Source organism: Narcine bancroftii, chromosome 11, assembly GCF_036971445.1.
Source record: "Narcine bancroftii isolate sNarBan1 chromosome 11, sNarBan1.hap1, whole genome shotgun sequence".
Lineage (NCBI taxonomy): Eukaryota > Metazoa > Chordata > Chondrichthyes > Torpediniformes > Narcinidae > Narcine > Narcine bancroftii.
This window is the reverse complement of record NC_091479.1, coordinates 14,922,602-14,948,682: the sequence shown is the minus strand read 5'-3', so window position 1 is coordinate 14,948,682 and position 26,081 is coordinate 14,922,602. Positions and strand designations below refer to the sequence as shown.

Sequence of the window (26,081 nt, the reverse complement as noted above, 5' to 3'; positions counted from 1 at the left end):
ACCTGCCCTTCTCCCAAATCAGTCCATCCAGGTGAAGCAGCAGGTGACACGGACATCTTTCAAATGAGTGTCTTTCATTCAGCAATTCACCATTGGAGAAGCTGAATGTGGAGGTACACAAGGGTGAGTGTAGTATGGAGAGTCATGTGACTTCACTGCCAGAAACCTGGTCGGAATCAAGGCTACCCACTGAGCGTTCACCTTGCCTTTGGTCCCTTTAATCGCCACCGACTCCTTTGATCGCCTTCCCTAGTTTAGGCATATCGGGGCCAATCCCTCTAGCTGGAAGGGGGATATAAAGCCCAACACATGGAACAGCTGGGTCTCTTTTCCATGAGGAGTGAACCCAAGTTCCATACCAGGTCACACGCCAGAGATGACAAACCCATAAGTATTTATTGTCCTGAGCAAAAAAAAAACACAATTGCTCTAACCCCTCCTCCTAAACAAGGTTGAATTAATATTAGCAGCCTTGGGATTGAGTGGCGACCTCCAGAGGTCTGGCAAAGCATACCACTCTACCACATCCTTGTACCTTAATTATTCAAACTGTGGTAATAAACCATAAATGAACCCCATGTCTTATCACACACGATCTTACGTTTTCTGACATTATGTCTAATTTTCTCTAAACTCAAAAACGACATGGTATTTATTGTCCACGACCTTCCCCTTGGTACTGTCACTTCTCTACACCGTTTAAAACACATCTAATATTTTCTGCTCTGATTAAAATTTCAGGGTACATACATGACATCACATACAACCCTGAGATTTCTTTTACCTGCGGGTAAGGCAGAATTACCAATTATTAACAAAGCAAAAAAAAAACCCCTGACTCAAGCTAAAACAATGTAAACAAACTGACAGTGGTAAAAAAAGAAATCAATGAAGTGCAAAATTAAGAGTCCTGAGATGAGGCTTATTTTCACGATGCCATTAGTATGTTGGGTCCAGGAAAGATCCTCTGATATTAAGAATCATGGACCTGAAATATAAATTCTGTATTCCATTCCATAAGCTGCCTGACCTGCTGAGTATTGGAAGAATTTTCCAGTGTCGTAGTTCATTGGAATCTCCAATATTTTCCTGCCGAAATGTTCGATATATTAAGAAAAAAGCAGTTTTGTAAAAGTTTACGGACATTCCTCCATGAAAGCTCAGGCAAGCTCTGGTCTATTTCCACTTTCCTTTTCTCAGTGGAGTGTCCTAGAATGTTGCGCTGCACGTGGAATGCCAACTGCAAATTGATCCAAATACTTTCAATAGCATCTTCGCTCCATGAACTGTGACTGCACTCTCCCTAACACCAGTGGAATTTATAACATTTGGTCCTTGGGGGGTCATTGAATCTGATTTGGGATGGTGGCGCGTGTATTCCGCGGCAGACTCGTTCTTCTCCATCTGAATGATGGATATTTTAACATCTTGTTGTAACCTGACGTACTGCACCCTGTCTAAACTCCAGTAACTAATTGTGTAGTACTGGATTTTTAGGCAGCTTTTTTTTTTGTGTTTCATTAGCTATTTTTACGAGACAATGACAATAAAATAATTTTTCACTGGAGGGGCCGAGGTGGCCTGTTTCTGCGCTGTAATTGTTCTATGTATGTCTAGATTAAAAATTAAAGGTTGGCCACCCTGATATGTTATTTTTCTTTAACTTCCTGGATTGAAACATATTATTTATCTTTCCGTCTTTTGAACATGATATATTAAGGGCATTGCTCTAATTTTCCGCCTTGAGTCAAAACTGCAGATTACCTCCTTCTTGTGCAACCTGTTTATCAGATTTTACTTCAACGAGAAACCTGTGGGTGCACACGTCTCTCCTTCCGAAGCTTCTTACATCATTTTGAAATATTACCTTCCCATTTGTATAAGAGATTCAGATTACCATTTTACAATCCCAGATTTTCAACCTTCATTGTAAAGAAGTTGAAGTGTAAAAAGAGGGAAGTTGTGTTGTTAGGAGTGCACATGGTATTGGTGAGGTATCATTGGGAACACTGCATATAGTTTCGATACCCTTACCTAAAATTAGCATTGGATATTCACCAGATTAATTCCAAGGAATGAGAGGGTTGTCATACCAAGTGACACTAAATAGTTTGGTCTGTATTTCCTTGGAATTCAATGAGGGATGAGATTATTCAAACAGATATGTTCATAAGGGGTTGACAGAGTAGATGCGGGGATACTTTCACCAGTGGGAGAGCCTTGAACATGAAGATGTAACTACAAACAAAGGGATGGCCATTTAAGACTGAGGTATAGAGAAATACAACGGTGCTGGAGAAACACAGCAGGTCATGCAGCGCTTATAGGAAGCAAAGGGATATAACCTGATCCCTTCGTCAAGGTGTGAGGAAAAATCAGCCAGGTGACCGAATCAAAAGATTGGGGAGAAGAGGGGAAGGGGCACAAGGCAAGAGGTCATAGGTGGATATGTGTGGGAGGGCAGGAGATAGGAGGAGAGGGTAGCTTTCTGAATGGAGAGAGAGAGAGAGAGAGAGAGAGAGAGAGAGAGAGGTGGGTGGAGAGCTGGAGGAAAGGAGACAGGGGGATAAATTCCTTCTCACTCAGGGTGGTGAATCTCTGGAAATTCTCTGCCGATAGGTGGAGGTGGATCAGGTGTAGAGGGGAATGGGGAACAGCACAGAAGAGAAGTTGAGGCCAGTATAGATTAGATATGATGATATTGAAGGCTTAAAGGGTCTGATGGCTGAGTCCTGCTCCAATTTTGTTGAGCTCTTGGAGTTGAAGGTGGATCCACATAAATACAAGTGGTATTAAGAGTTAAAACTAAATTTAATGGCACAAAGAGGACATTTTATTCCAGATCTTGTCCAACAATTCACAATTCAAAAGGCAAACTTCTCTCACATCTGTGCCTAATTTGTTCATTGGAAAGCCTGCATCATTTCAGCTAATCATTTGGCAGCACACCTTTTTTATTTCTGTACAGATGTTGACAATCAGAAAATCATTTTCTAAGGAAAAAAGTCGGATTTATAGACCCCAATGCAAGTTAGGTAAACCGATAGACAACATAAACCGCCATGTGCTCAGGTAAGTGAGAGAGAGACAAACATTTTCAAACCACACTACGTGTCTTTCCAAATGATTAATAAGGGTGACTTTCTCAGAAGTTTGAGTAGAAGTTCTGTTAGGTTAGAAGTTCTCATAGTGATGTTGAAAGCGGATTTTATGCCGCTTGTTCATTTGCTTGCAGGCTTTTTCTACATTTCTGGTCATTCCGGGAGGTCCACAGCTAAACACCCCGATCTTGGAAGTCTGGTCAATAATAGTGGACAGAAAATTACACCAGGAAGGACTTCACAATTCTTTCAACTACCCTGGATCAATTCAAATAAATGCCATCTGACTGACACCCTCTTTAACAGCTGCAAAGTTTTACATCAGTTTTATACAATGGTCTTCTGAATTTTTCTTTCTCATTGTCAGAGATCATGACAATGAGAAATAAAAATTGAGAAGACCAATGGTCCACGGTGTAAGGTAAAACATCATGAATATTTTATGCCATCAAGTTTTCTCCACACCTCAAAATTTCATGTTAAAACTGCACACATGCAAAATATGTTTGTCCAAATACCATACCAATCACAATGAGAAAACTTTAAATTCAGAGGTGCAAAGGGACTTGGGAGTCCTTATGCAGGATACCCTACTCCAGGTTCAGTCGGAGGTGAGGAAGGCGAATGCAGTGTTGGATTTCATTTCTAGAGGAACAGCATATCAGAGCAGGGATGTAATGTTGAGACTCTATAAAGTACTGTTGAGACCTCACTTGGAGTATTGCGTATGATTTTGAGAAAAGATGTGCTGGCATTGGAGAGGGTTCAGAGAAGATTTACTGGAACGATACTAGGAATGAAAGGGTTAGCAGATGAGGAATGATTGTCAGCTCTGGAGTACAGAAGGATGAGGGGGACCTCAGAGGCATTTTGAATGCTGAAAGGCCTGGACAGAGTAGATGTGGCCAGGATGTTTCGTAGGGCAGTCTAGGACAAGAGGGCACAACTTGAGGATAAATTTAAAATGGAGATGAGGAAAAATGTCTGTAGTCAGAGGGTCGTTGTGAGTCTGTGGAACGTTGCTACAGGCGGCTGTGGAAACGAGGTCGCTGGGTGCTTTTGAGGCAGAGGGTTACAGGGAGAAGGCTGGGGAGTGGGAGGATAGATCAGCTCATCATTCGAATGGTGGAGCAGACTCGTTGAGCCAATGGGCCTACTTCTGCTCCTATATCTTCTGAATTTGGTGGCAAGATATTGTCCAGCATTTCCTGTGAGATTCTATTGTCCTTTTATAAGCCAAACCTTTCCTCAATCTACAGTGGAAGCTGGTGGGCTCTCATTTACTTCAAATGACCCATTTTGAGCAAATACACAAAAGTGCTGGAGAAACTCAGCAGCGTCCATAGAAGAGATACTGCATAACCAACATTTCAGGCCTGGTTCCCTTCCTCATAGCAGGACCTGCTGATTTTCTCCAACAATTTTGTGTATTTACTACAATCACAACGTCTGCAGACGTTCTAACTTTACCCTTTCTTGAGTAGCTCTTTACAAGGATAAGTTGATCTGTGACCTGAAGCATACAGAGTAAAAACTCAATACTGGAGAAACTCAGTAGGTCAAACAGTGTACTCTTTATAGCAAAGATAAAGACACATAACCAATGTTTTGGGCTCCAAATCTTTGCTCTTTGCTATATATGATGTGTGTGTCTAAAAATCCAGATACCAGAGATACCAACCACCCAAAAATCTGGCCTTTACCTAAACTGTCAAACTTTTTAAGCTTAGCAGACATTTGCGTGCATGCATGCATAAGCGTTACAAATGCACAGCGGCAACAAGTGACCACGCTAATTGACTTTATTTTTCTTTAAAACTCCTCATTTTGAGAAAGGAAGCATGATGTATTTGCTAATGAACAAACTATCAAAATTTACCTGCTCATCTCTTCTTTACTCCTCCTTAAATTTGAATTTTAAAAGTACTGCCCGAGAATCTGGAAAATCCGGACCGACCCAACCCCCAAGCTGTCCAGATTTTTGGACTGCTATCGTGCAGCTATATTTTTATCTTTCTATATAAAAAGTACACAGTTTGATCTGCTGAGTTTCTCGAGTTTCTGCAGACTTCTGTGTTTTATACCTGAATCAAACAGGTTAAAGTTGCTTCCAGCTCTGAGGATAGTACCCCAACAATATAATTTAGTGTTTAAGACATTCAAAGACAAGCACAGACAGACAGACAGACAGACACACACACACACACACACACACACACACACACACACACACACACACACACACACACACACACACACACACACACACACACACACACACACACACACACACACACAATAAAGTTCATTTATAAAATTTCATCACGTCACATTATGCCATGTTTAATTTTAGAGAAGATTAGATGCTCAATTTCCAATTTGAATTTAACATTCAAACACCGTGGGGACCCTGTTCAAATTACTTTCAAAATCTTTGATTTGATATTAATGCAGAGGTGTTGACTTATAAGGTAATTTATTTCTCTGATAAGGAGTTTTTTCCCCCTCTCTTTGCCAAACAGCTTCATTTTTGGTAATGTGTTTAGATTTTCTTTTTGTAATATAATTTGTTTGATTGAGAATGCGGGGTACCTTGGATGAAATGGTATGATCTCAGTGAAAGTGTAATTTTTTGACTTTTAATATGTATGATGCCCCATCAATGACTCCAAAAGATTGAAGCTGATCAAACCGATCGGCTTTTATTCACAACAGAATGAAGGCACGACCGTGCTGGTTGACTGTCCCGACCTGAGGAGGGGCTGAGGAACAATCACCTTTATTCAGGAGTCTGTGGGAGGTGCCTGTGGTTGTGCCCAGACAGATAAATATATACATAGAGTGGTTTACCACCATGTATTCTTATGTTTTTTCCGTATTTTTTGATTTAAAAATATTGGAAAAGATAAGAAAAAATGTTATCAAAGCTGCACATTTCTGAAGTGTTAGGAAACTGCAATATTTTCCATGTGAAAACTGGTTACCGCCACTCACCTCAGGATGCACATCCACAAGTGAACTGAAGAAAGGGATAAATTGGGGCCGTCCAAAGTGTGTGATGGATTGCAATCCAGTAAACAAGCTACGGTTAGAGATCTTCTGAAAGTGACGTTCACAGATGTACTACAGCAAAAATAATTTAAAAAAAAACATCATTTACTGATGTCCAGAATGAGAGCAAAAGTACAATTAATAAATCATCACGTACACTTCATAGCCAAGCAAATGTTAATTGGTGCACCCAATGGAGAGTCAGAGAGCAAGGAATATGTATGTCCTTCCTCCTAATGGACATTCTGGGATGATCCGAAGTCTCTTCAAGCAGTTTCAATCAGGTGTGCAGGGGTTTATTCCCACTTTCTTCTCTGCTACGGACATTCCCAAATGACAGATGTGGTTCAGTGTATTCCATGCTTTCCATCCAAACCCTACACCCATCCCTCCCCCCCAACAGGTCCTGCCTCATGTTGCATTCCTTTATTACTGCTGGACCTGCCTGAACAAGGATGGTGTGGAAAAGAATTAGCACTAAGGGCAATTATGTGGGGGTGGGGTTAGACAAAAGAACACCATATATACTTGTGTAATAATTGATACCGTGTAAAAATCGACTCCTTATTTTTGCCCCCAGCCACCCACCCCTGAACACAGTTTATCGCCCAAGTCCTGGCCGCCCACCCATCCGAGTTCCGATGCTCTGGACGCAGACTTACCACCTGGTTCTATACTGACAATAACCACACCAGCAGTGCGAGTATAAGACAGCTTTCATAAACTAATATGTACACTAAGAGGTCTTGTCTTTCTGCAAGATGAACCTGGAAGGCTAGACTGTAGCTCTGGACTCCTTTATAGACAAGGTCACTGGGATGCCCCCTGGTGACCTAGTGGTGGAATTTCATATCACCACAGATTGGAGCTGGTGAACATGGATGAATGAGATCTGGTGTGAGTCAGGATAATGCCAGGAGAGGTACGACTGAGTTTCCACTTGTTTGAATGGGATATGAGACTTCTGAAGAAAAAGTGCTTTGATGAATCTCTGATTGAGTTTATTGTTGAGGAGTTTGAGGGTGGAGGTGTAGCAGCTGTTCCTGAACTTCGCAATTTCATACAGATTCAAGATTGATTTGAGAATGCTGTCAACGGTTCTGTTAAGCGAAGGGACACTTCATCTGTTGCCCATTTATATCACTAAACTACATGGCAGTGAATGACAAAATATCGCTGGCAGTGTACTATCGATCAACTCTGCCTCCCACTCCAGACATACTCTCTCCTCCCCCTTCTGTTGGTCAGAAAGATTCATTGGGATTGTAATGTTGGGTGAGAGTTTCAGCAATTGACCTGCAGAGACTTGAGAATGGTGTTTGTGGGCGGGGGTGGGATTGCGGGGCAGAATTTAAAAAAATGTTCAAATTTGCATCTATAGAAACCAAAGCCCAATTGTTGCTCACAAGCATGGTGGTCCGCAAGTCAAACTTCTCAGCCAGCTGAGTGATGTAGATATGGACGGAGACCAGACATTTTTTATCAGTCGCTTCAACTTCACGGATGATGTCCTCCAGCCACTCAAACTGCCTCTGTGTTCGAGTTACCCAGATAAAGTAGATCTGGGAATAAAGAGATTTATGAAGTTATTAAAAGGAAAAAAAAGCAAAATACACCACCTATTAAATACAACAAAATATATAAGAAGCTTTGATTGTCTAATTAAGTTTTCAGATTTCAGATTTATTGTCAAGAGAGCATACAATCCTGAGATTCCTTTTCATTTTCAGTATTACAAAAAAATGTGCATAAGGAAACAAATAAAGAAATGTAAACAAACTGACTGTGCAATGCAGAGAGAGAGAAAATAAATAAAGTGCAAAAGAGTCCTTAAATGAGCCCCTGTTGAGGAGTCTGATGGTGGAGGGGAAGCAGCTGAACTTCACAATTTCACACAGATTCAAGACTGATTTGAGAATGCTGTCGAGGGTTCTGTTAAGTGAAGGGACACTTCATCTGTTGCCCATTTATATCACTAAACTGCATGGCACTGAATGACAAAATATCACTGACAGTGTCCCATTGACTTCAACTCAGTCTCCCACTCCAGACATACTCTCTCCTTCCCCTTCTGTTGGGTAGAAAGATACACGAGCTTGAAAACACAAATCTCCAAATTTAAGAACAGTTTCTGTCCTCTTGTTATTGGTCCTAAATGTTAACAAAGTCCCCAACTACCAAAGAGACAATACCCTTGCACAGTTTAAACTGTACATTTCTCTAAACCGTTGCTCTCTACACTGTTGTTTTATTGATTTCATGGTTTATTTGCTCTTGAATTACCTGCTGCATGAGTTGACTTGCTTGGATAGCACACAAAATAGCATTTCTTTTAACTGTAACTTGGTACATGTGATAATAACTCAATTTAATTCAACAGTCAAGATGAAATATATTTGAGAAGGAGAATCTCGCAACTCATTGGAGAAAGAAAGGCAACTTTTCCGGCGTCCACATATTTTGCAGGACAAGATTTGAACATGCAGAATCTATCTCCCACATGTGCTTCTGGAAATAGTCTCCCAGGATAGTCAATCAGTCAATGATACAACTGAAGAGTCCTCGCTGTCTCTGAAGGGGTCTTCCTTCCTTCTTTTGAAGGAATGATAATTGTAATGCATTCGAGTAATTTTTTTACTAGGTTCCAGAAAATGTGCGGATTTTACATTTCAATGCAAATGACCAAAAGCAAAGGAAACAAAGTAGGACGTGCTGCTTTAAGAGTTCTATCTGTTCTGGTTCTTCCACATACCATCCAACGGGGTGGAGGAGGAAACATCTGCGTTAATCATTTGAATCAATCTATCAATTATAAGGAAGCACCAGAACTTTAAAGATCAAATAAACCCTGCTTTTCATATCTATTGCTTTCCATGGAAGCAGTGAATACACAAGGAAAGATGGTGAGAATATAAATAGTGCAAAGATTCACTGTGATGTGGACTTTCTCACGATAGTAACTGTGACATCATTCATTTCATCCTAGTCTTGACTGAAGGTGTGATCAGTGACATTGAGTAAGAGATAGAAGTGACCCAAGAAAAGAGAAATTTAAAGCGCATTCATTTAACACCTTTCTTGCCTCATTCACACCTGTGATTTTGATGAACGGTGAGTGTTGAAACTCCCCAATAGCCAACCAATTTAACACCCTATTCCAACACTGGCATGTCAGTCCATGGTCTCGTACACTGCCAAACTGAGGAACAGCAAATTGGAGAAACAGCACACACAATCATTCGTCTAAGCATTCTTCAAAGAGGTGACATCAACATCGATTTCTCCAGTTTCCATTAGGAATTCCCCCATCTCCCTTTCCCTCTGTCTACTCTTTTCCAGCTCCCCTCTGCCTTCTCCATTCAGAGAGCTACCCTCTCCCCCATCACCTCAGCTTTTTTCTCTCTCTGCTGTCCTCCCACCCATATCTTTGGAGTCTGTGCACCTCCCCATGCCCCTTCTTTTCTCCTCTGCTCCCCCCCTCTCCATCTTTTTATTCGGGCTCCCACCTGCTTTTTGCTCAGACCTTGACGAAGGGGTCAGGCCCGAAACATTGGTTACCCTTTGCTTCTTATGGATCCCGCATGACCTGCTGAGTTTTGTGTATTGGAAATATACCATCACCTTTCATTACGGATGAGTGTAAATTCTGGAACTCTTTCACCAACTGCATTCTGAGATTAGCTTAATTAGAAGAGCTGCAGCAATAGCTCACTCCCACCTTCTCAAGGGCAATTAGGAGTGGGATGCAAATTTCCCAGATCTGAAAACATTCAATAAAAATAATCTTCCAAAGGCCATTTCCACCCCTGTCTGCATAGCATCACTCAATATGGTACTGCAACGTCAACCTGGTTTGCGCTCATGTCTTTGGAGATTAATCCACAGCCGTTTTGACATCAAGACAGAATTACTTCCCACTCATCCACCTGTTCAACTCCCAGTTGGTGGTCTGTGGGCATATGCTGCCATGACAACAGTAGAAATCGGGAGACAACCGTGCATTTGGAAGAAAAAAAATCTATTTATCCCACAACGGAGACCCTTTCTTAAAGGAGCTTTCAGATGCAGATGCTCTACAAATGCTTAATTAAGCCTGACTGCAATATTATTTGTCATATGAGCTGTGAACAATTACACTGGACAACGAAGATTTTGCTTCCTGGATATATTTCGGTGTGTTTTATGGATTTTGGCTGCTGATCACGTAGATCCCCTTAAAACTTTCCTAAAACATGGTGTTTTTTAGATGTAACCTATTTTATTTTTGTGATATCCTTTCATATTTTTTCTACTTCATGCCTACAAAACCATGAAGTGTAACATGTCATTGAAAATTCATTTTCTGCATTCGCACTTGGACTTCTTCTCGGCTGATCTCGGTGCGGTCAGTGACAAACACGGTGAAAGGTTTCACCAGGACACTGCGGCCATGGAATCATGGTATCAGGGCAACTGGAATCTATCAATGCTGGTCAACTATTGTTGGACACTGACACGAGAGGCGTCAGATACTGAGTACAAATGAAATTCAACAGCACAACATTTTTAGGTCAGTTGAACTAACACATCATTATGCAATTAAACAATGCTAGATTCAATAAAATTTCATTGAATGTTTCTCCAACTTCCTACGCAATGCAGCAAGTCTGTGTGTTCAGCTTAAAGTTGCCTATTGAACTGTAGAACATTACAGTTCTTGAACGCCTTTCGACTGCAATCTGCTGCAATCATAATCCCCAATTTTTTTTTCAGGAAGCAAACCTTGACAGAATGTTTGTTGTCCAGTGTAATTGATGCTTTAAGATGGCTCACTGAACTGTAAAAATATGTATGCATAATTCCACACATACCATGAAATAAAGATACTTGTTTGAGCTCCTGTTACGTGTGTCAGACATGTGTATTACGTGTATATTTTGCATCAAGAGTTGAATATCCATTGAGGGTATGAAAACTATGTCATTTTCTCTGGTGGAATCTGTCCTGGGGCAATCGTGCTTGCCAGCGGCTCTAAATCGTGAGGAGTTTGAGGAGATTTGGTATGCCACTCTTGAAAATTTCTACAAATGAACTGTGTACTGACAATAACCACACCAGCAGTGCGAGTATAAGACAGCTTTAATAAATTAATATGTACACTAAGAGGTCTTGTCTCTCTGCAGGACAAACCTGGAAGGCTAGACTGTAGCTCTGGACAGCTTTATAGACAAGGTCACCGGAATGACCCCTGGTGGCTTAGTGGTGGAATTACATATTACCACACACTGTGGAGAGCATTCTCTCTGGCTGCACGACTGCCTGGTCTGGAGATCTCAGTGCACAGACAGGAAAAATCTCCAGAGTAGTTCACTTGGCAAGCGACATGACAGGCACTTGTCTTCACTCCATCGAGGGCATCTACAAGAGGCTGTATCTTAAGAAAGCATCCTCTATCCTCAAGGACCCCCCCCCCCCCCCACCACCCAGGCCATGCCCTCTTCACTCTACTGCCATCAGGAACGAGGTACAAGAACCTGAAGCAGTGGAAGAACAGCTTCTTCCCCTCCCCCATCAGATTTCTGAATGGACAATGAACCAGAGCCATGGCCTCACTTTCTCCTATTTTCTTGCACTATTCATTCATTTACAAAATGTAATTTATAGCAATATTTGCCCTGTGATGCTGATGCAAAACAACGAATTTCTTGACCTATTCATGACAGTAAGTTCGGTTTCTGAATCTGAATGACTGGGTGAATTTTCCTAGATTTATTCTTGATCGTTACTTGACTCAGGTACAATGCAAGAGGCGGAAACGATGCAATCATCAGCTAAATAAAAGTTGGCACCATCAGGAAAGAAGGGAGTAATGAAGATGAAGTTAAGCACCTACTGTTTCCATTCAACGCCTTAAACACATTTAACAATGTCAACACAATGAGAACTTGAGTTTACCTTTTTACATGAGATTTTGTCCTTGATTGTTGACTTATAGACAAGATCTTTGAGGATGGATGCAAAAGGCGTCACGCCAATCCCTCCTCCCACCAAAACAGACACCTCGAATTTGTTCCATTCTTGGTGGCCCTCCCCAAATGGCCCATCCAGGTAGATCTAAAGAAAAGAGCCTCAATTTCAATGACGTTAAAAAAAACAAGAAAGTCGACGGATGCTGGCAAGTGCAGTCCTTGCTCCGCAAAGAATGCTGCGAGATGTGCTGGCTTCCTCCAGCACTTTTGTGTACTGAACTTCATTTCAATTATTGCTCTTTACCACTGACCCCGTTTGCAGCTTTGCCATTTATGGCTTCATAATGTCAGCTGCACCCAGGAACTTGATTCCAATCATTTATCTTTCTGCATCAGTTGTTAAATTTTGCTTAAAAACACAGCTACGAATCACTTGAATATGTTTGGAGCAACACAAAAGTTGCATGCTTAACGTGCAGAACTTCGAGATGAAAATACGAACAGTTAAAGCTAAGCTAAATCAACTGGGTAACTAACAAAACATACCTTGTACACTTTTGTAATAGTCTATTTTTGGCCCCGACCGCCAGCCTATCTGAGCTCCCGATGCCCTCGGCCGCCCACCTACTGGAGCTCCCAACGCCCCGACCACAGATCCTCACACTGGACACCCTGCTCATCAGAGCTCCCAGTGCACCGAAAGTGGACTTACCACCCGGTCCTGGCCGTCTGAGCTCACGATGCCTTGAACGACACAGGTATTACCCGCGGTCAAAAGTAATATCCATGTAAAACTCAACCTCTCAAATTAGACCCGAAAAATTGGTCCCCAAAATTTGACTATGACACAAGGATATACAGTAATAGGTTTTTTTTTGATCATTAGGAGATTTCCTTTCTGTTTTGAGAACTAAACAACAAGGGTGTCACGGTTAATGTGCAACCCGGGTTCGAATGTAGCGCTGTCTATAAGGAGGTGGTATGTTCTCCCCATGACCTGCATGGATTATTTCCTGGTATTCTCATTTCCTCCTACGATCCAAAGACGTACAGGGCTTGTTGGTTAATTTGCACGTGAGTGTATTTGAGCTCGTGATTTATTTTCTTAATTCAGAGATACAGCACGGTAACAACGTCCTTAAGAGTTTAGGACCACCCACTTTACCAAGGTTTAGTTACCTAATATTTCAACAAAATTTCTGGCAAGGAGTATCTCACACCTTATCGTTAGTTCCTGATATTAATGACTCCTAGTCCTTTCATCACTATTTTTGGAGTGAGTGGGCCAATGGATTTAACCTTGACTTCTTCTCAATCCCACGTGACATCTTTTGCTTCGCTCATCGGAAGAAGGGCCCTTTTGTTGAGATGGAAAGATGTTGCCCATCCCACTCAGAGGTTGCCCAATGTGATGGCATGTCTGGAAACATAGAGAAAAAAAATCAGGTGTTCGACTACTGCTATGGATTTTAACTTGGGGGTCCTTTTCTCAATATTAAATATTTTTGGTTTTCTTTTCTTCTTGACCCCATTGGACTCCTTAACTTGGCCAGCAGCCCTGATAAGGTTGGGCTAGATTCTTAGGTTAGCAATAAATCTTGCTTTATTTTTCCTTTCCCTTATTTCCATTTTAATATCTTGGGTTCATACGTACCGATGTAATTTGAAGGTTGAAAAAGAAAGAAGAGTTTAAGAACAGGACAAAGTTTTACCAATTTGTCTGCCCATTGTCGAAATAAAATGGACACGTGGCGGGTTTCCTAACTACAGCTCAATGAATTTCAATTTTTAAAAAAGACGACAGTAACAGGCCCTATCGGCCCATGCCACTCAAATACACACTTGTGACCACCAATTAACCTAGTAACTTCATCCATCTTTGGAACATGGAAGGAAACCGGAGCACCCGGAGGAAATCCAAGCAGGCATGGGGAGAAGGTGCAGACTCCTTAAGGACAGCACTGGATTCGGACCTGAGTCGCCAATGCTTCAATACTGTTGTGGTAACCACCTCGCTCCCCGTGCTGCCAATTCACTGAGCTCAGTCAAACTCGTCAAACCTCTCATTAAAAGACTGCTAAGTGTGTTTGCTTACCTTCGGATAACTTCCAAGAGTCGATCTACTTTCAGGAGAATATATTTCCCGCAGGCGCATCGTCCAAGGTCCAACAGCACGGATGTGAAGGCTAAGAGTGTTTTCATGTGGGGCTGAGGTCAGGGTGAAGGGATGGTACTCATTTGTTCCCAGGACAAGACTTGCGATACGTACCCACTGACCAGACAGGTAGTCAAAATCTCTGGGCCGTTTAAATTCAAGGTAAGTAACACCTAAAAACAAGAAAAAATAGTTTTATTTTTTGGACCTGTGCAACGAAGCTTTCAGTTAAAGCTCATTCAGTGTTTCAACCCATTTCTATTCGGTAAAGCATTCTGGTCAAAGGCACACCTTCCGCCGATCATGCCCAATAGGAAAAGAATGGGTAAGGCTAAGTTCTCGTGTAACATTTTGTTTGGCATTCCATCGGGAGGTCCACCCTACAACTCTTGTGTAGTCTCCTTGAACAGGGACTATTGGATACAGAGTATCATTACATAGAATGAACATATTTTACTCTGAACCAGTGGAATTCTTTGCCCAATAAAGCAGCGGAGGATGCCTCATTAAAATCAAGTTTATTATCATCTGATTGTACAGGTACAACCCAACGCTACAGTGTTCGCCAGTCCTTGGTCCAAAACATGCGGACTCACGACCAGACATAAATCACATTGACAAACAATGCACATGGAGGAAAAGCATTCATTTATACAAATAAATAAATACATTTTGATTCATAAATATGAGAGGTGGATGGTCAGTGGGAGCAGTTCAGCGTTCTCACTGCCTGTGGGAAGAACCTGTTCCTCAGCCTGGTGGCGCTGGCTCTGATACTCCTAGATCTCTTCCCCGACGGGAGCACCTTAAAGATGCTGTGTGCAGGGTGGTGGGGGGGGCGCCTAAATTGATCTGTGCACCCTCTTCAGACCACGATCCCAGTAGATTACCTTGATGGGGGGGGGGGGGGGGGGAGAGACTCCAGGAATCCTCTCCGCCACTCTTATGGTCCTGTGGGTTGACATCTAATCCATTTCTCTATAGCAACTGTACCAAATGGTGATGCAGCCAGCCAGAATGCTCTCGATAGAGCTCTTGGTGGCCTGCTGCCTTGCCCGCTTCAGTCTTTTCAGGAAGTGCAGTCGCTGTAGTTCCTCCCTGACAAGTGAGGAGATGTGTGTCCACGATAGGTCATGAGTTAAGTGAACGCCAAGGGACTTGGTGCTCAATCAGTATGTTTAAAGCAAATGTATTTAACCCACAGATTAAGGAATCAAGATAAATAGAGAGCAAGTGGAGTTGAGACCAGTGCCCGATCAGCCATGATTCCATTGAATGGCGGAGCAGGCTCGACAGGCCGGACGCCAATTCCTGCTCCTAGTTCTCATGTTCTTACACGAGGACCATCCATAGAAATAAGGCCACACCTGTATTTGGCCTGGCCAATCGGAAACTCAATGACGCCCATGGGATCGTGGGGTCATCTTTTTTACAGTATATCCTTCTGAATGCTTCCCCTAATAAAATAAATTGGATGTACAACTTGCATTCAATTTACAATATTTTCTATCATCCAGCTGCTCTGCAAAAAAAAAATAGCAATGTATCACTTTTGTATTTCCCAGGAATATGGAGCGAGTTCTCAGAGCCACTTTTGTGACAGTACAGATTCTATCACCAATGTGTCTATGGACAGATGGTCGTGTAGGATGACTGTGATTGGCTGACAGCGTAGCACCACCTACTGGCAGGTCTTGCTCCTCGCCAGACCAGGTCATTCTGGACTGGTCGACCTACTTGTGATACGCTGCAGTCTTCCAGTCAATAAAAGCCTTGGTTTGACAAGCCTTTGATTCTTTCGACGCGCATTACAACTATCCACTCGGGCACCTTGGATTAAAAATGGATTAACCACTTCTCTCTCCTCTTGATGACTAGGTCGTTCATGATCTCGTGTGCAGCTTTAGAATGAGAGGGTACCCATTTAAAACAGAGATGAGGAGAAATTTCTTTAGCCGGGAGGGGGGAGGGGGAGGTTAATGGGTATCAAGGCCAGTAATTGGAACTAGATGTGAGAACGGTTTAGCTCATGATGGAGTGGCTCGATGGGTCAAGTGGCTTACTTCTGTTCCTTTATTTTGTGATCCTGTGATGTTTCATGTCATACTTATTGTACAGTGTACATATGCCCTGAAATTCTTGCTGCATCTGAACATGGTCATAAATAGAAAACAAAAATACAAGGAAACTAATTGAATTAAATCACAATAAATAGATGAGGCAATAAATATGCAGTCATCCTTGCGCTGAATAAAGTGATTTGCATTATTGCAATAGTCCTTTTCCACTGCTATAGGAGTCAGATGAGTGTACCAAGGGGACGTTGAAGAGTCTGACAGCTGTTGGAAAGAAACAGTTCTTGAAACATGAGCTACCAGTTTTTAAGGCTTCTGCACTTTCTGCCTGAAGTTAGCGGTGGAGCAGAGTTAGCCCCGAGAAACCCGAAGCGTGGGTTGGTCGTGGTCGATGCCGACCTGAGGTGCTAGGCCTCGAGGCGTTCGGGGTGGGGTTCCCCTGATGCGGACTGTTGCTCGGCCGCCTCGAAAAAACCTGTGGCTTGGTCGGTAGTTTCCCTTTCGAAGCTGGCAGACGGTAACATCTGCCGATGCCGGTAAGTTCCAAGATGGCTGGGGTTGTAACCATCCAAATGGAATTGCGACTGGGCTTATTTGTGTTCCTTGAAGTCTGGTGTTTGTAACACTGTTGAAATTGGGAAGTTGTTCATTGCTGCGATCGGGAGGAATGGGTTGGGGTTTAAATAATTAATATGCTAAGTCGAAGTAAAAGTATGGCCACCTGTACTTTGGCTGCCGGTCGTCGTTTAGATAGTAACCAATTTATTCCTAATTGTAGGACCAGCACTTTGTATCAACATGCATTATGTTAAATGCACTATATAAATAAACTACTACTACTGTATGATGTTGGCTGCCTTCATCAAATAGATGACTTCAATGGATGGGAGGTCAAAGCCTGTGATAGACTTGGCTGTGTTTAATACCTTTGCATGCCTTCTGTATTCCTAGATATTTGAATTGCCAAATCAGGCTATTTTCCTGTGGTTTAGATTTGAGATTTCAGATTTATTACATACATGACATCACATACAACCCTGAGATTCTTTTTCCTGCGGGCCAGGCAGATCACCATTTACTGGTGGTAAAAATAACTGTACATAATGTAAACAAACGTGGGTTGAAATGGCCTGTTACCGTGCTGAATGTCTAAATTAAATTTAAAAGATTAAATGAGGGGGTTAGCCAATGAGAGATCAAATCGTCTGGGCTGCAACTGGTGGAATTTAGAAGAGTGAGAGGGGATCTTATAGAAATATATAAAATTATGAAAAATACAGAGAAGATAGTTGTTTCCATTGGTGGGGGAGACCAGAACTAGGGGACACAGCCTCAGGATTTAGGGTGGTAGATTTAGGACAGAGATGAGGAGGAACTGCTTTTCCCAGAGGGTGGTGGTGAATCTGTGGGATTGAAGCAGTGGACGCGACCTCAGTAAATATAATTGAATCAAGGTCAGATAGATTTTTGTTTCATTGTGTAGGGGCATTAGGAATATGGGGAAAAGGAGGGTCGGTGATAAGCCCTATTATCAGATCAACCATGAGACTTGACAGGCCAGTTGGCCGACTCCTCCACCTATGTTCTTACCTGAAGGTAGAAGCTGGGCGTTTACAACAGCTATCTCGATTTTCTTCCTGCTGTAGCTGACAAATTTGTCTCCAACGAAGATCAGAGTAGGAATTATTAAATAGATATGGAATCTCTGTGGCTGAAGCAGAGCTGCACTGCCATGTAAAAGTATCTGTTGCAAAAAGACAAACAAAAATACCCAGGGACAAGGTTGATAGATTGAATCAAGTTAAATGGCATCATTCTTCAAGCACATTTGCCGGAGGAGCTCAGAAGGTCATGCAGCATCCAGAGGAAGGAAAGAGCAGCAAATGTTTTGGGCCTGAGCCCTTCGTCAAGGTCTGACCAGGTGCTCTGTTTCCTTCCTTCACCTCTCCACCCGCCTTCTGTGGTGACTGGGCCGCGAGCCCAGTCGCCGACTGCAAGGGGCGACCTCGGTACCTGCAGGTAGATAACCTGGGAGGTCGACTCCTAGCCGGTTGTCGTGTATAGACTTGAGCCGGCCCCTGCCGGGCCAGTCACACATGTGGAGCCATCGAGATACTACAACTGATGTATTGGTGGATTAAACCTGGAACAAAATGTAGGCCCGAAATTATGATCTTTATCTTTGTGACATAAAGTACGCTGTTTGATCTGCTGACATTCTCCAGATGGTGTTTTTACTCCAGTCATGGTGCCTGCAAACTTTCAAGTTTTACGCCTGAGTATAAAGGTGTGTGGGGTGAGGGGAGGAAGGGGCAGGGGGAGGAGCAACAGGTAAAGGTGGATACAGGCCTGAACGTTGATTACTTCTTATGGATACTGCTTGATCTGCTGAGTTTCTCCAGCACGTTTGTGTATTGCACTCAACCCCAGCATTAGCAGACTTTCTTGCTCAACTCCACTGAACATTGGGATACTCCAAGCGCAATTATATTACTTATCCTGACCCCAAGACAATATGCCATCGATTGAATGATTTTTCTGCTTTTCTTTTCAGATAGTTGTTCTTCCTCGTGCCTAAAGTTCAGAAGGCAAGTGTTTCTTATCGCCGTTAGCTTTACATTTGACAGTGCTAGATTATTTGTCAATTGTGTAATGTTGGGATGAAGTTATTCTTTTACCCCTTTTCCACTGAGATCCCAGTAAAATGTGTCAACAACCTGTGTCTAAAGCCGGGTCATGTCGGATCGGAACCAAGAGAAGTCGGTTCAATGCGCCATTTACACCAGAGCTGATGTGAAAAACATCGGCTCTGATACTACCTACCTTGACGGGTAAGTACCGGGATAAAAATTACCCCACCCCATACTGTTTTGGTCATGTTCACACAGGTAGGTGAAATGGTAAAAAGGTGATTAAATGCTGGCTTTTAGGGGCAATGTAAAAGGGCCTAGGTAGAATGATAGGAATGTGTCCTTGAAATAATTTTGTGCCTAGGAGTTTTACAATACGGAAACCAGCCCCGTGTCCATGACCATGAAGATGACTACCTAAGCTAGTCCCAATTGCCTGTGTTCCTATCCATGTTTCTGTCCAAATGTTTATTGAATGCTTGCCTCTACCATTTCCTCTTGCAGCTCACTCCACCAACATCTGTGTGATAAACGTGCCCTTGTAAATCTTTCCTTCACCTTAAATTAATGTACTCTGAGTGAAAGTCTTCTCTTCTGTGAGAAGACTGTGATTATTTTCCTCATCTGCAATCCTCGTGACCTTAAAAACTTCTGGCAGGTCAGCCTCCTTTGCTCCTTTCTCCCCACCTTTTTAATTTGGGAGCCTGTCTGTTTTGTGTTCCTACCTTGATGAAGGGCTCAAGCCAGAAACATTGATAATATCCCACTGCTTCCTGCAGATGCTGTGTCACCTGCTTTGTGCTCCAGGCTATCCATCCTCTCTTTATAGCTCAAGTCCTAGCAACATCCTCGCGAATCTTTTCTGCACCCTCTCCAACTTAATGGCATACTTCCTATAATTGGGTCACCAGAACTGCGCACAATCTTCCACCCGTGGTCTCAACAATGTCTTTTACAGTTGTACCATGGTGTCCTAACTCCTGTACTCAACCCTCACTCTCTTGCTACCACATCCCTGAACCTCACTCGGCATAGCCAGCCACAGACCTCTCCTACACTTCATCCATGCGTTCAACCGCTGGTTTGACAAAAGGACACTGCGGAGCCTGCTGAGTTTCTCCACCACTTATGTGTATTAACTGGACGGCTCGGTTAGCGTTGCGGTTAGCGCAATGCTGTAACAGCACCAATGATTGGGACTGGGGTTCGCTGTCTTGAAGGAGTTTGCACGTTCTCCCCGTGCCTGCATGGGTTTCCTTCAGGTGTTCCGGCTTCCTCCTACCCTTCCAAACGTACCGGGGGCATAGGCCATTTGGGCAGTACGGGCTTGTGGGGCGAATGGGCCTGTTACCGTGCTAAATGCTTAAATTTTATTTAAAATTTAAAACTACAACCACGGTGCCTGCAGGCAGTCTTGTTGCACTCCTGCCCTTACCTACTTAGAAATTGCCAGTGTGCCCAATGTGGTTGGTTATTTCTTCCCACAGAATACACTTTGTATGCAACCTAAACACACTGCCATCATCTCGAGTTCATTTTATCTGTGACTGCACCCCCCCCACCCCCGCTGAATTTTCCCATGATTCGTAGAGGCGTTCGTAATTTTAAAAAAAAGCAATGCTCCTTCCTTACCAAGATGTATATCCCAATGTAGAGATGGTGAGACACCCAAAATGCTCGAAAGCTAATGCGGCGGAAATAGTGTAGAGCAAAGATATGTAGAAAAGAAAAGAAGAAAAGAAGTAACACTCCGGTCATTCCTGTAAAAAATATTGAAGGATTAGTTAATAACGTTCTGTCTGGTGGATTCTGCTCCACTTAATGCACAGCTTAACGAATCTGGGGACCTCGACAATTTTTTAAAATCATAAATCAATCGATTTATGGTAGGGCGGCATGGTTGGTGTGGCCAGCGATCAGGACCTGGGATTCGAATCCCATGCTGTCCGCAAGGAGTTTGTCCGTTCTCCCCGTGTCTGCGTGGCTCTGGTTTCCTCTCACCCTTCAAAATGTACTGGGGGGTGGGGAGTGGGGGTTGTAGGTTAAGTTGGTGTAAATTGGGGCGGCACGGACTCGTGAGCAGAAAGGGAATGTTACAGGCCTGTATGTCTAAATTCAATTTAATGGTCTAATTCAGGGATGGCCAAACTTGCTTAACATAAACCTTGGAAGTTTGGGAGCCGCAATCATGTGATCGCAACCATGTTGACTCAAACTACCGTTGTGAGCAGCGGGTGGTATGATTCCTGTCTCAGCCACCTTACTGTACATGCTGTTGTATTGGACGACGATGTACAGGACGACCCTGGAATTTTCACCTAAAATGTTGGTTATGAGTGATACCCTTTCAAAAAGGCACCCCTCCCCAAAGAATCTAGCACTTACTGCTGACCAGTGGATGCTGTTAAAAGCAAATCACAATATTTTAATAAAAACTATTATTTAAAGGTTTAAATTTTATTTGAATATTGTAAAATAAACCACTGGCACCTCCAGTGACAGGCCATTTAAAGCCAGTACAGAGCCAACAACACTGAGATCGGGCGGATGGACCCCGCGGAGGAGCGCTGAGACTTCGCAAATCACTAATGGGGCGTGCGCAAGATTACGTTGGAGCCGGCAAGAAGATGCAGCGGAGTTGCAACTTCGTTGTCAAGGTAAGAATTTTAGACTCTTTGTTTAAGACGACCCAAATTTAAGATGAAAATTTGTAGCCGATCCTCCTACACAACGGCACATACACTACTGTTGCGAGCCGCACATTAGATATCAAAGAACATGGCTTGCGAGCCGCTGTCTGGCCACCTCTGGTCTCATTCATTCATTCTTCACGAAGGACCTGTGAGCCCCACCACCCTCCCTATGGGGGCCACTGCAGATTTAAGTAAAAGTTTTCTTTTCCCTTCATGTTAGATAATTATTTTTAATGTTTCTTGATGTCGTCGGTCACTGGTAGAAGACAATACAGAAGAACCTAAAACTTGACAACCTCATAGGGAAGGGGGGGTCCATAAACTTTGAGCTATAGTTAAAGAAAAAGGCTGGTTTAATTCAACGGAAGCATTAACTCACAAAAAAACAATCGAACGAGCCAAGCAATTTGAGCTCTATTTTGCTACAAGTTCAATTTAATTTTTAATAATTAGGAGTGACATTTCCAGGAATAACAGTTACACAAAACCATTTCACCTAGAAGAGGTAGAAAGATGACAGTATTATGAATTTTAGGGGAATGATAGGATTGACTCTGGATCCTGGCCCAAGGGAGCTGATGCCAATATGGTAAGATACAAGAGTAGAAGTCGGCCAATTGGCCCATCGAGTCTGCTCCGCCATTCTAATCATGAGCTGATCCATCCTCCCACTCAGCCCCACTCCCTGTAACCCTTGATACCCTGACTAATCAAATACCTCTCAATCTCTGCCTTAAATACTCCCAATGGCCTTGAATCCATAGATGTCTGTGGCAACAATTTCCCCCGACTCACATCCCTCTAATTCAAGACATTTTTCCACATCTCTCTCTCATCCTGAAGTTGTGCCCTCTTGTTCTAGACTCCCCTACCATGGGAAATATCCTTGCCTCTGTTCAGGCTGTTCAGCATTCAAAATGCCTCTAAACATTCCTTCCTTTCACATACAGGGATAAAGCCTGGATATCAGCTTTAGAGACTGGTATTTTGTGGTGTGAAAATCACTTCCTAATCTCTCAGAGCCTTGCCAAGGCATGAGTCAGCCGCACATGGAGTCAGCCTTCACCTGGCAGTGTCCAGCTAAATGTGCACTCAAAAAGCACCCAAGGCATTATAGCCAACTTGGATGGCTTCCCACCCATCAGAATAAGGATTCAATCTCTCAACCACAGGTGTGCATGTAACAAACAAAATACATTTTAACAACTCAATAAGGTTTCTTCAAAAGCGTTTGCCAAACAAGTAATCTCTATCATCTTGAGGGAAGTAGACTGGAGGAAACTATCAGGAGGGTTTTTTTGGGCATACAGTATGGTAACAGGCCCTTTCTCTCCATGAACCCGTGCCATCCACTTGACCTACGACCCCGTACGTTTTGGAGGGTGGGATGAAAACGGAGCACCTGGAGGAAACCCACACAGACATGGGGAGAACGTACAGACTCCTTAGATTAGACAGTGGTGGATTCAAACCCTGGCCGCCAACCATGCCGCCCTTCTTTCCGAGTTGCACACTATCCTCAGCAGGCTGGGGGAGCTGTGTCTGGGAGAGCGGACAGACATGAGATAAATCAGGAGAGAGAGGGGAAAAGCAGAGGATTTATGAGCCATTTTTATGGCTCCCCCCTCTCCCATCTTCCCCCTCAGGCACCTATCACATTGACCTGTCTCACCCCCTCCTCTTTTTACCATCTGCCTTCTCTCTCCTCCCTCGGGCTCGATGCATTCTTTCAACATACCACGTAGTAACATTTGTGTGGAACTCACTTTATTGCAACTAAATTTCTCGGGAAGTTCCACAAATGCCTAACCATATGAAAAATTTCACAAATTTATCGTATTGTAAACCAGTTTGTGCACTGGTTAGCCCAACGCTATTGAAGTGACTGATCTGGGCTCGAATTCAGCGCTGAGTGTACATTCTCCCTGTGACCATGTGGATCCTCTCCAGGTGCTCCAGTTTCCTCCCATATTCTAAAGACATAGATTAATCGGTCAATTGGGTTACAAGGGCTCATGTGCTGGAAGGACTTCTTACCGTGTAGTACCTCTACATTAAATAAAAATCTATTTTGTACACAAATATTTGAAAAATTTAGCCTTATGAAAGAGGGTATACCTGTAATGTTCTGAAAGAACCACCAATAATACTTCAGGGGTAGTTCAGACCTAGAGAGAAAAGAAAACATCACGAGTTATGTCAAGAAGCAAGGGTAAAGGTTCCAATATCGTCACATAATACTTCATTGAGAATGTAACATAAATTAAATTCTTTAACTTTTGTCAACTGTAAGGTGGACAGAGAGTCCAGCACCCCTCGTAGAAACCTACAGCATCCAGTGGTTCTCAACCTTTTTCTTTTCAACCACATTCCACTTTAAATAGTGCCATCAGTGCTCTGTGATTAGTTAGGGTGGTATGTGGGAGGGAAGGGAACTTTGAGAATCACTGCTCTGGACCCAATTGTGACTGAAATATTTTTCTTGAGAAAAATTGTCATTGGCCCATTTCCTTTGGAATTCTGAAATCGAGCACATAACGAGTCAATGAGGTACGATTACATGAGAGAATGTGAAATTGGATCTTATTTAATAGCACGTCCTAACAGCCTCCTGTTTTTAATTTAAATTTAGATGAACAGCAGGTCATTTTGGTCCAGGAGTCCATGCCGCCCAATTTACACCCAATTAACCCGCAACCCCGGTATGTTTTGAATGGTGGGAGGAAACCGGCACCCCTTGGAGAAAAAGGGAAGAAAGTGCCAACTCCTTACAGACAGCGCGGGATTTGAACCCTGGTCACGATCGCTGGCGCTGTAAAGGCGTTGCGCTAACCACTGCACCAACTGTGCCACCCTGTGGCATGTTCTCACATTTAGATCAAAGAGAATACCGCAGTGCTATTTTTTCCTGTATTACAACAGTGATTTCACCACAGGAAACATTTGCTCTACCCTGAGATTGTGAAAAGTGAAATATAAATTGCCTATTTTTTTTCACACTTGCAAAAATTAAAACTTACCCATCATCATAGACTGCCTCAGGGAATAGGCAGGCAAGAACATTGAGTGGATTGGCAGAAAATGCATAGATATTGACTGCGTGAGCTGCACTGTGGAGTACTGCAAAAACAATGCAAATGCAAATGTGTTGTACATATAATCATACTTCTGACTTTACTAATCCATACCAATATTCAGTGAGTGGAACAATAAATCAGATCTTTGTCTCTCGCAATTGAACGGAGTTGCTTTATTGTCACTTGTGCCAAGATTCTTCTTCTTTTTGCCTGCTATCCAGGCAAGTCAACTCATACAATATAATAACAAATAAGACCACAGTGCAGGGAGTAGTGTAACAATAAGTCAAATAGTGCACCGTATATAGAGAACAGTACAAAACAGTACATAGAAATAATGAATCGTCGTTTGATAGCCCTTGAATAAGGAGGTTCGTATCAACATGTATGTTCGGGCTGACAGAACGGTGGGGGGGGGGGGAGTAGAAGAGTGTAGGACCAGGGTGGGATGGGCCCTTTTATATATTATTATCTTTCCTGATTCGATTGATTCAAGTTCAAATTTAAAGCAGGTCATGACCCATAGCTTCTTCTGCACAATGGTGTCAGCCATGCAAGGACCTTATTCACTTATCAGAACTGCAAATGGGCAGCACTGAAGGTGAATCCATGGACACTTGGTGACTTGGAGGGAACTCTCTTTTGCTTCTTCTTCTCTGACTGTAAGAAGGCAAAGCCAATGACAAATGTGTCTGCTGTAAAATTCCGTGAAATACGGCACCATTTTTATTACATGACAATAAAGGAATCTTAATTATAAACCTCTGGCCCTTTTCAATCCAGGTTATTTTATCCATTTCAATCACAGTTTGTTTTTTCTATTTTTTCCTGATCGGTTGGCACAGTTAACGTAGTGGTTAACGCAATGCTTCTACAGCACCAGTGACCTGGGATCAAATCCGGCACTCTGTCTAAAGAGTTTGTGCGTTCTCCCTATACCTGCCTGGCTTTCCTCTGGGTGCTCCAGTTTCCTTCCACCCTCCGAAACATACAAGGGTTTGTAGGTTCATTGGTGTATTTGAGTGGCACGGGTTTGTGGGCCGGAAGGGCTGGTTACTGTGCTGTAGCTCTAAATTAAAATTAAATTTAAACGATTGCTTTCACTTCTCAATATTGGAAAGTGGGTAAAACATGAGGTTAGCCTTTACAGCACCAGAGATCGGGACCGGGATTCGAATCCCTTGCTGTCTGTAAGGAGTTTGTATGTTCTCTCCATGTTTGTTTGAGTTTTCTCCTGGGGCTCCGATTTCCACCCACCCTTCAAAACATACCAGGGGTGTTGGTTAATTGGGTGTAAATTGGGCCACGCGGACTCGTGGGCCGAAATGGCCTGTGGACCGTACTGCATGTC

General features: G+C 42.9%; 1 protein-coding gene across 2 annotated transcripts in view; it reads right to left on the bottom strand.

Annotated features, from left to right (window-relative positions):
• Positions 1–2,792: 2,792 nt before the first annotated feature.
• Positions 2,793–26,081, bottom strand: part of LOC138745536 (dual oxidase 2-like) — a 109,130-nt gene continuing 85,841 nt past the window's right edge. For both annotated transcript variants that reach the window (XM_069902672.1, XM_069902673.1), the window contains 9 exons: positions 24,674–24,773; positions 23,772–23,821; positions 20,593–20,720; positions 17,921–18,074; positions 14,196–14,428; positions 12,087–12,245; positions 7,559–7,714; positions 6,096–6,224; positions 2,793–3,297 (listed from right to left, as the gene is read on the bottom strand). In XM_069902672.1, the coding sequence (XP_069758773.1) occupies positions 3,175–3,297; positions 6,096–6,224; positions 7,559–7,714; positions 12,087–12,245; positions 14,196–14,428; positions 17,921–18,074; positions 20,593–20,720; positions 23,772–23,821; positions 24,674–24,773 (1,232 nt within the window). In that variant the 3' untranslated portion in view covers positions 2,793–3,174. The remainder of the gene's footprint in view (positions 3,298–6,095; positions 6,225–7,558; positions 7,715–12,086; positions 12,246–14,195; positions 14,429–17,920; positions 18,075–20,592; positions 20,721–23,771; positions 23,822–24,673; positions 24,774–26,081) is intronic.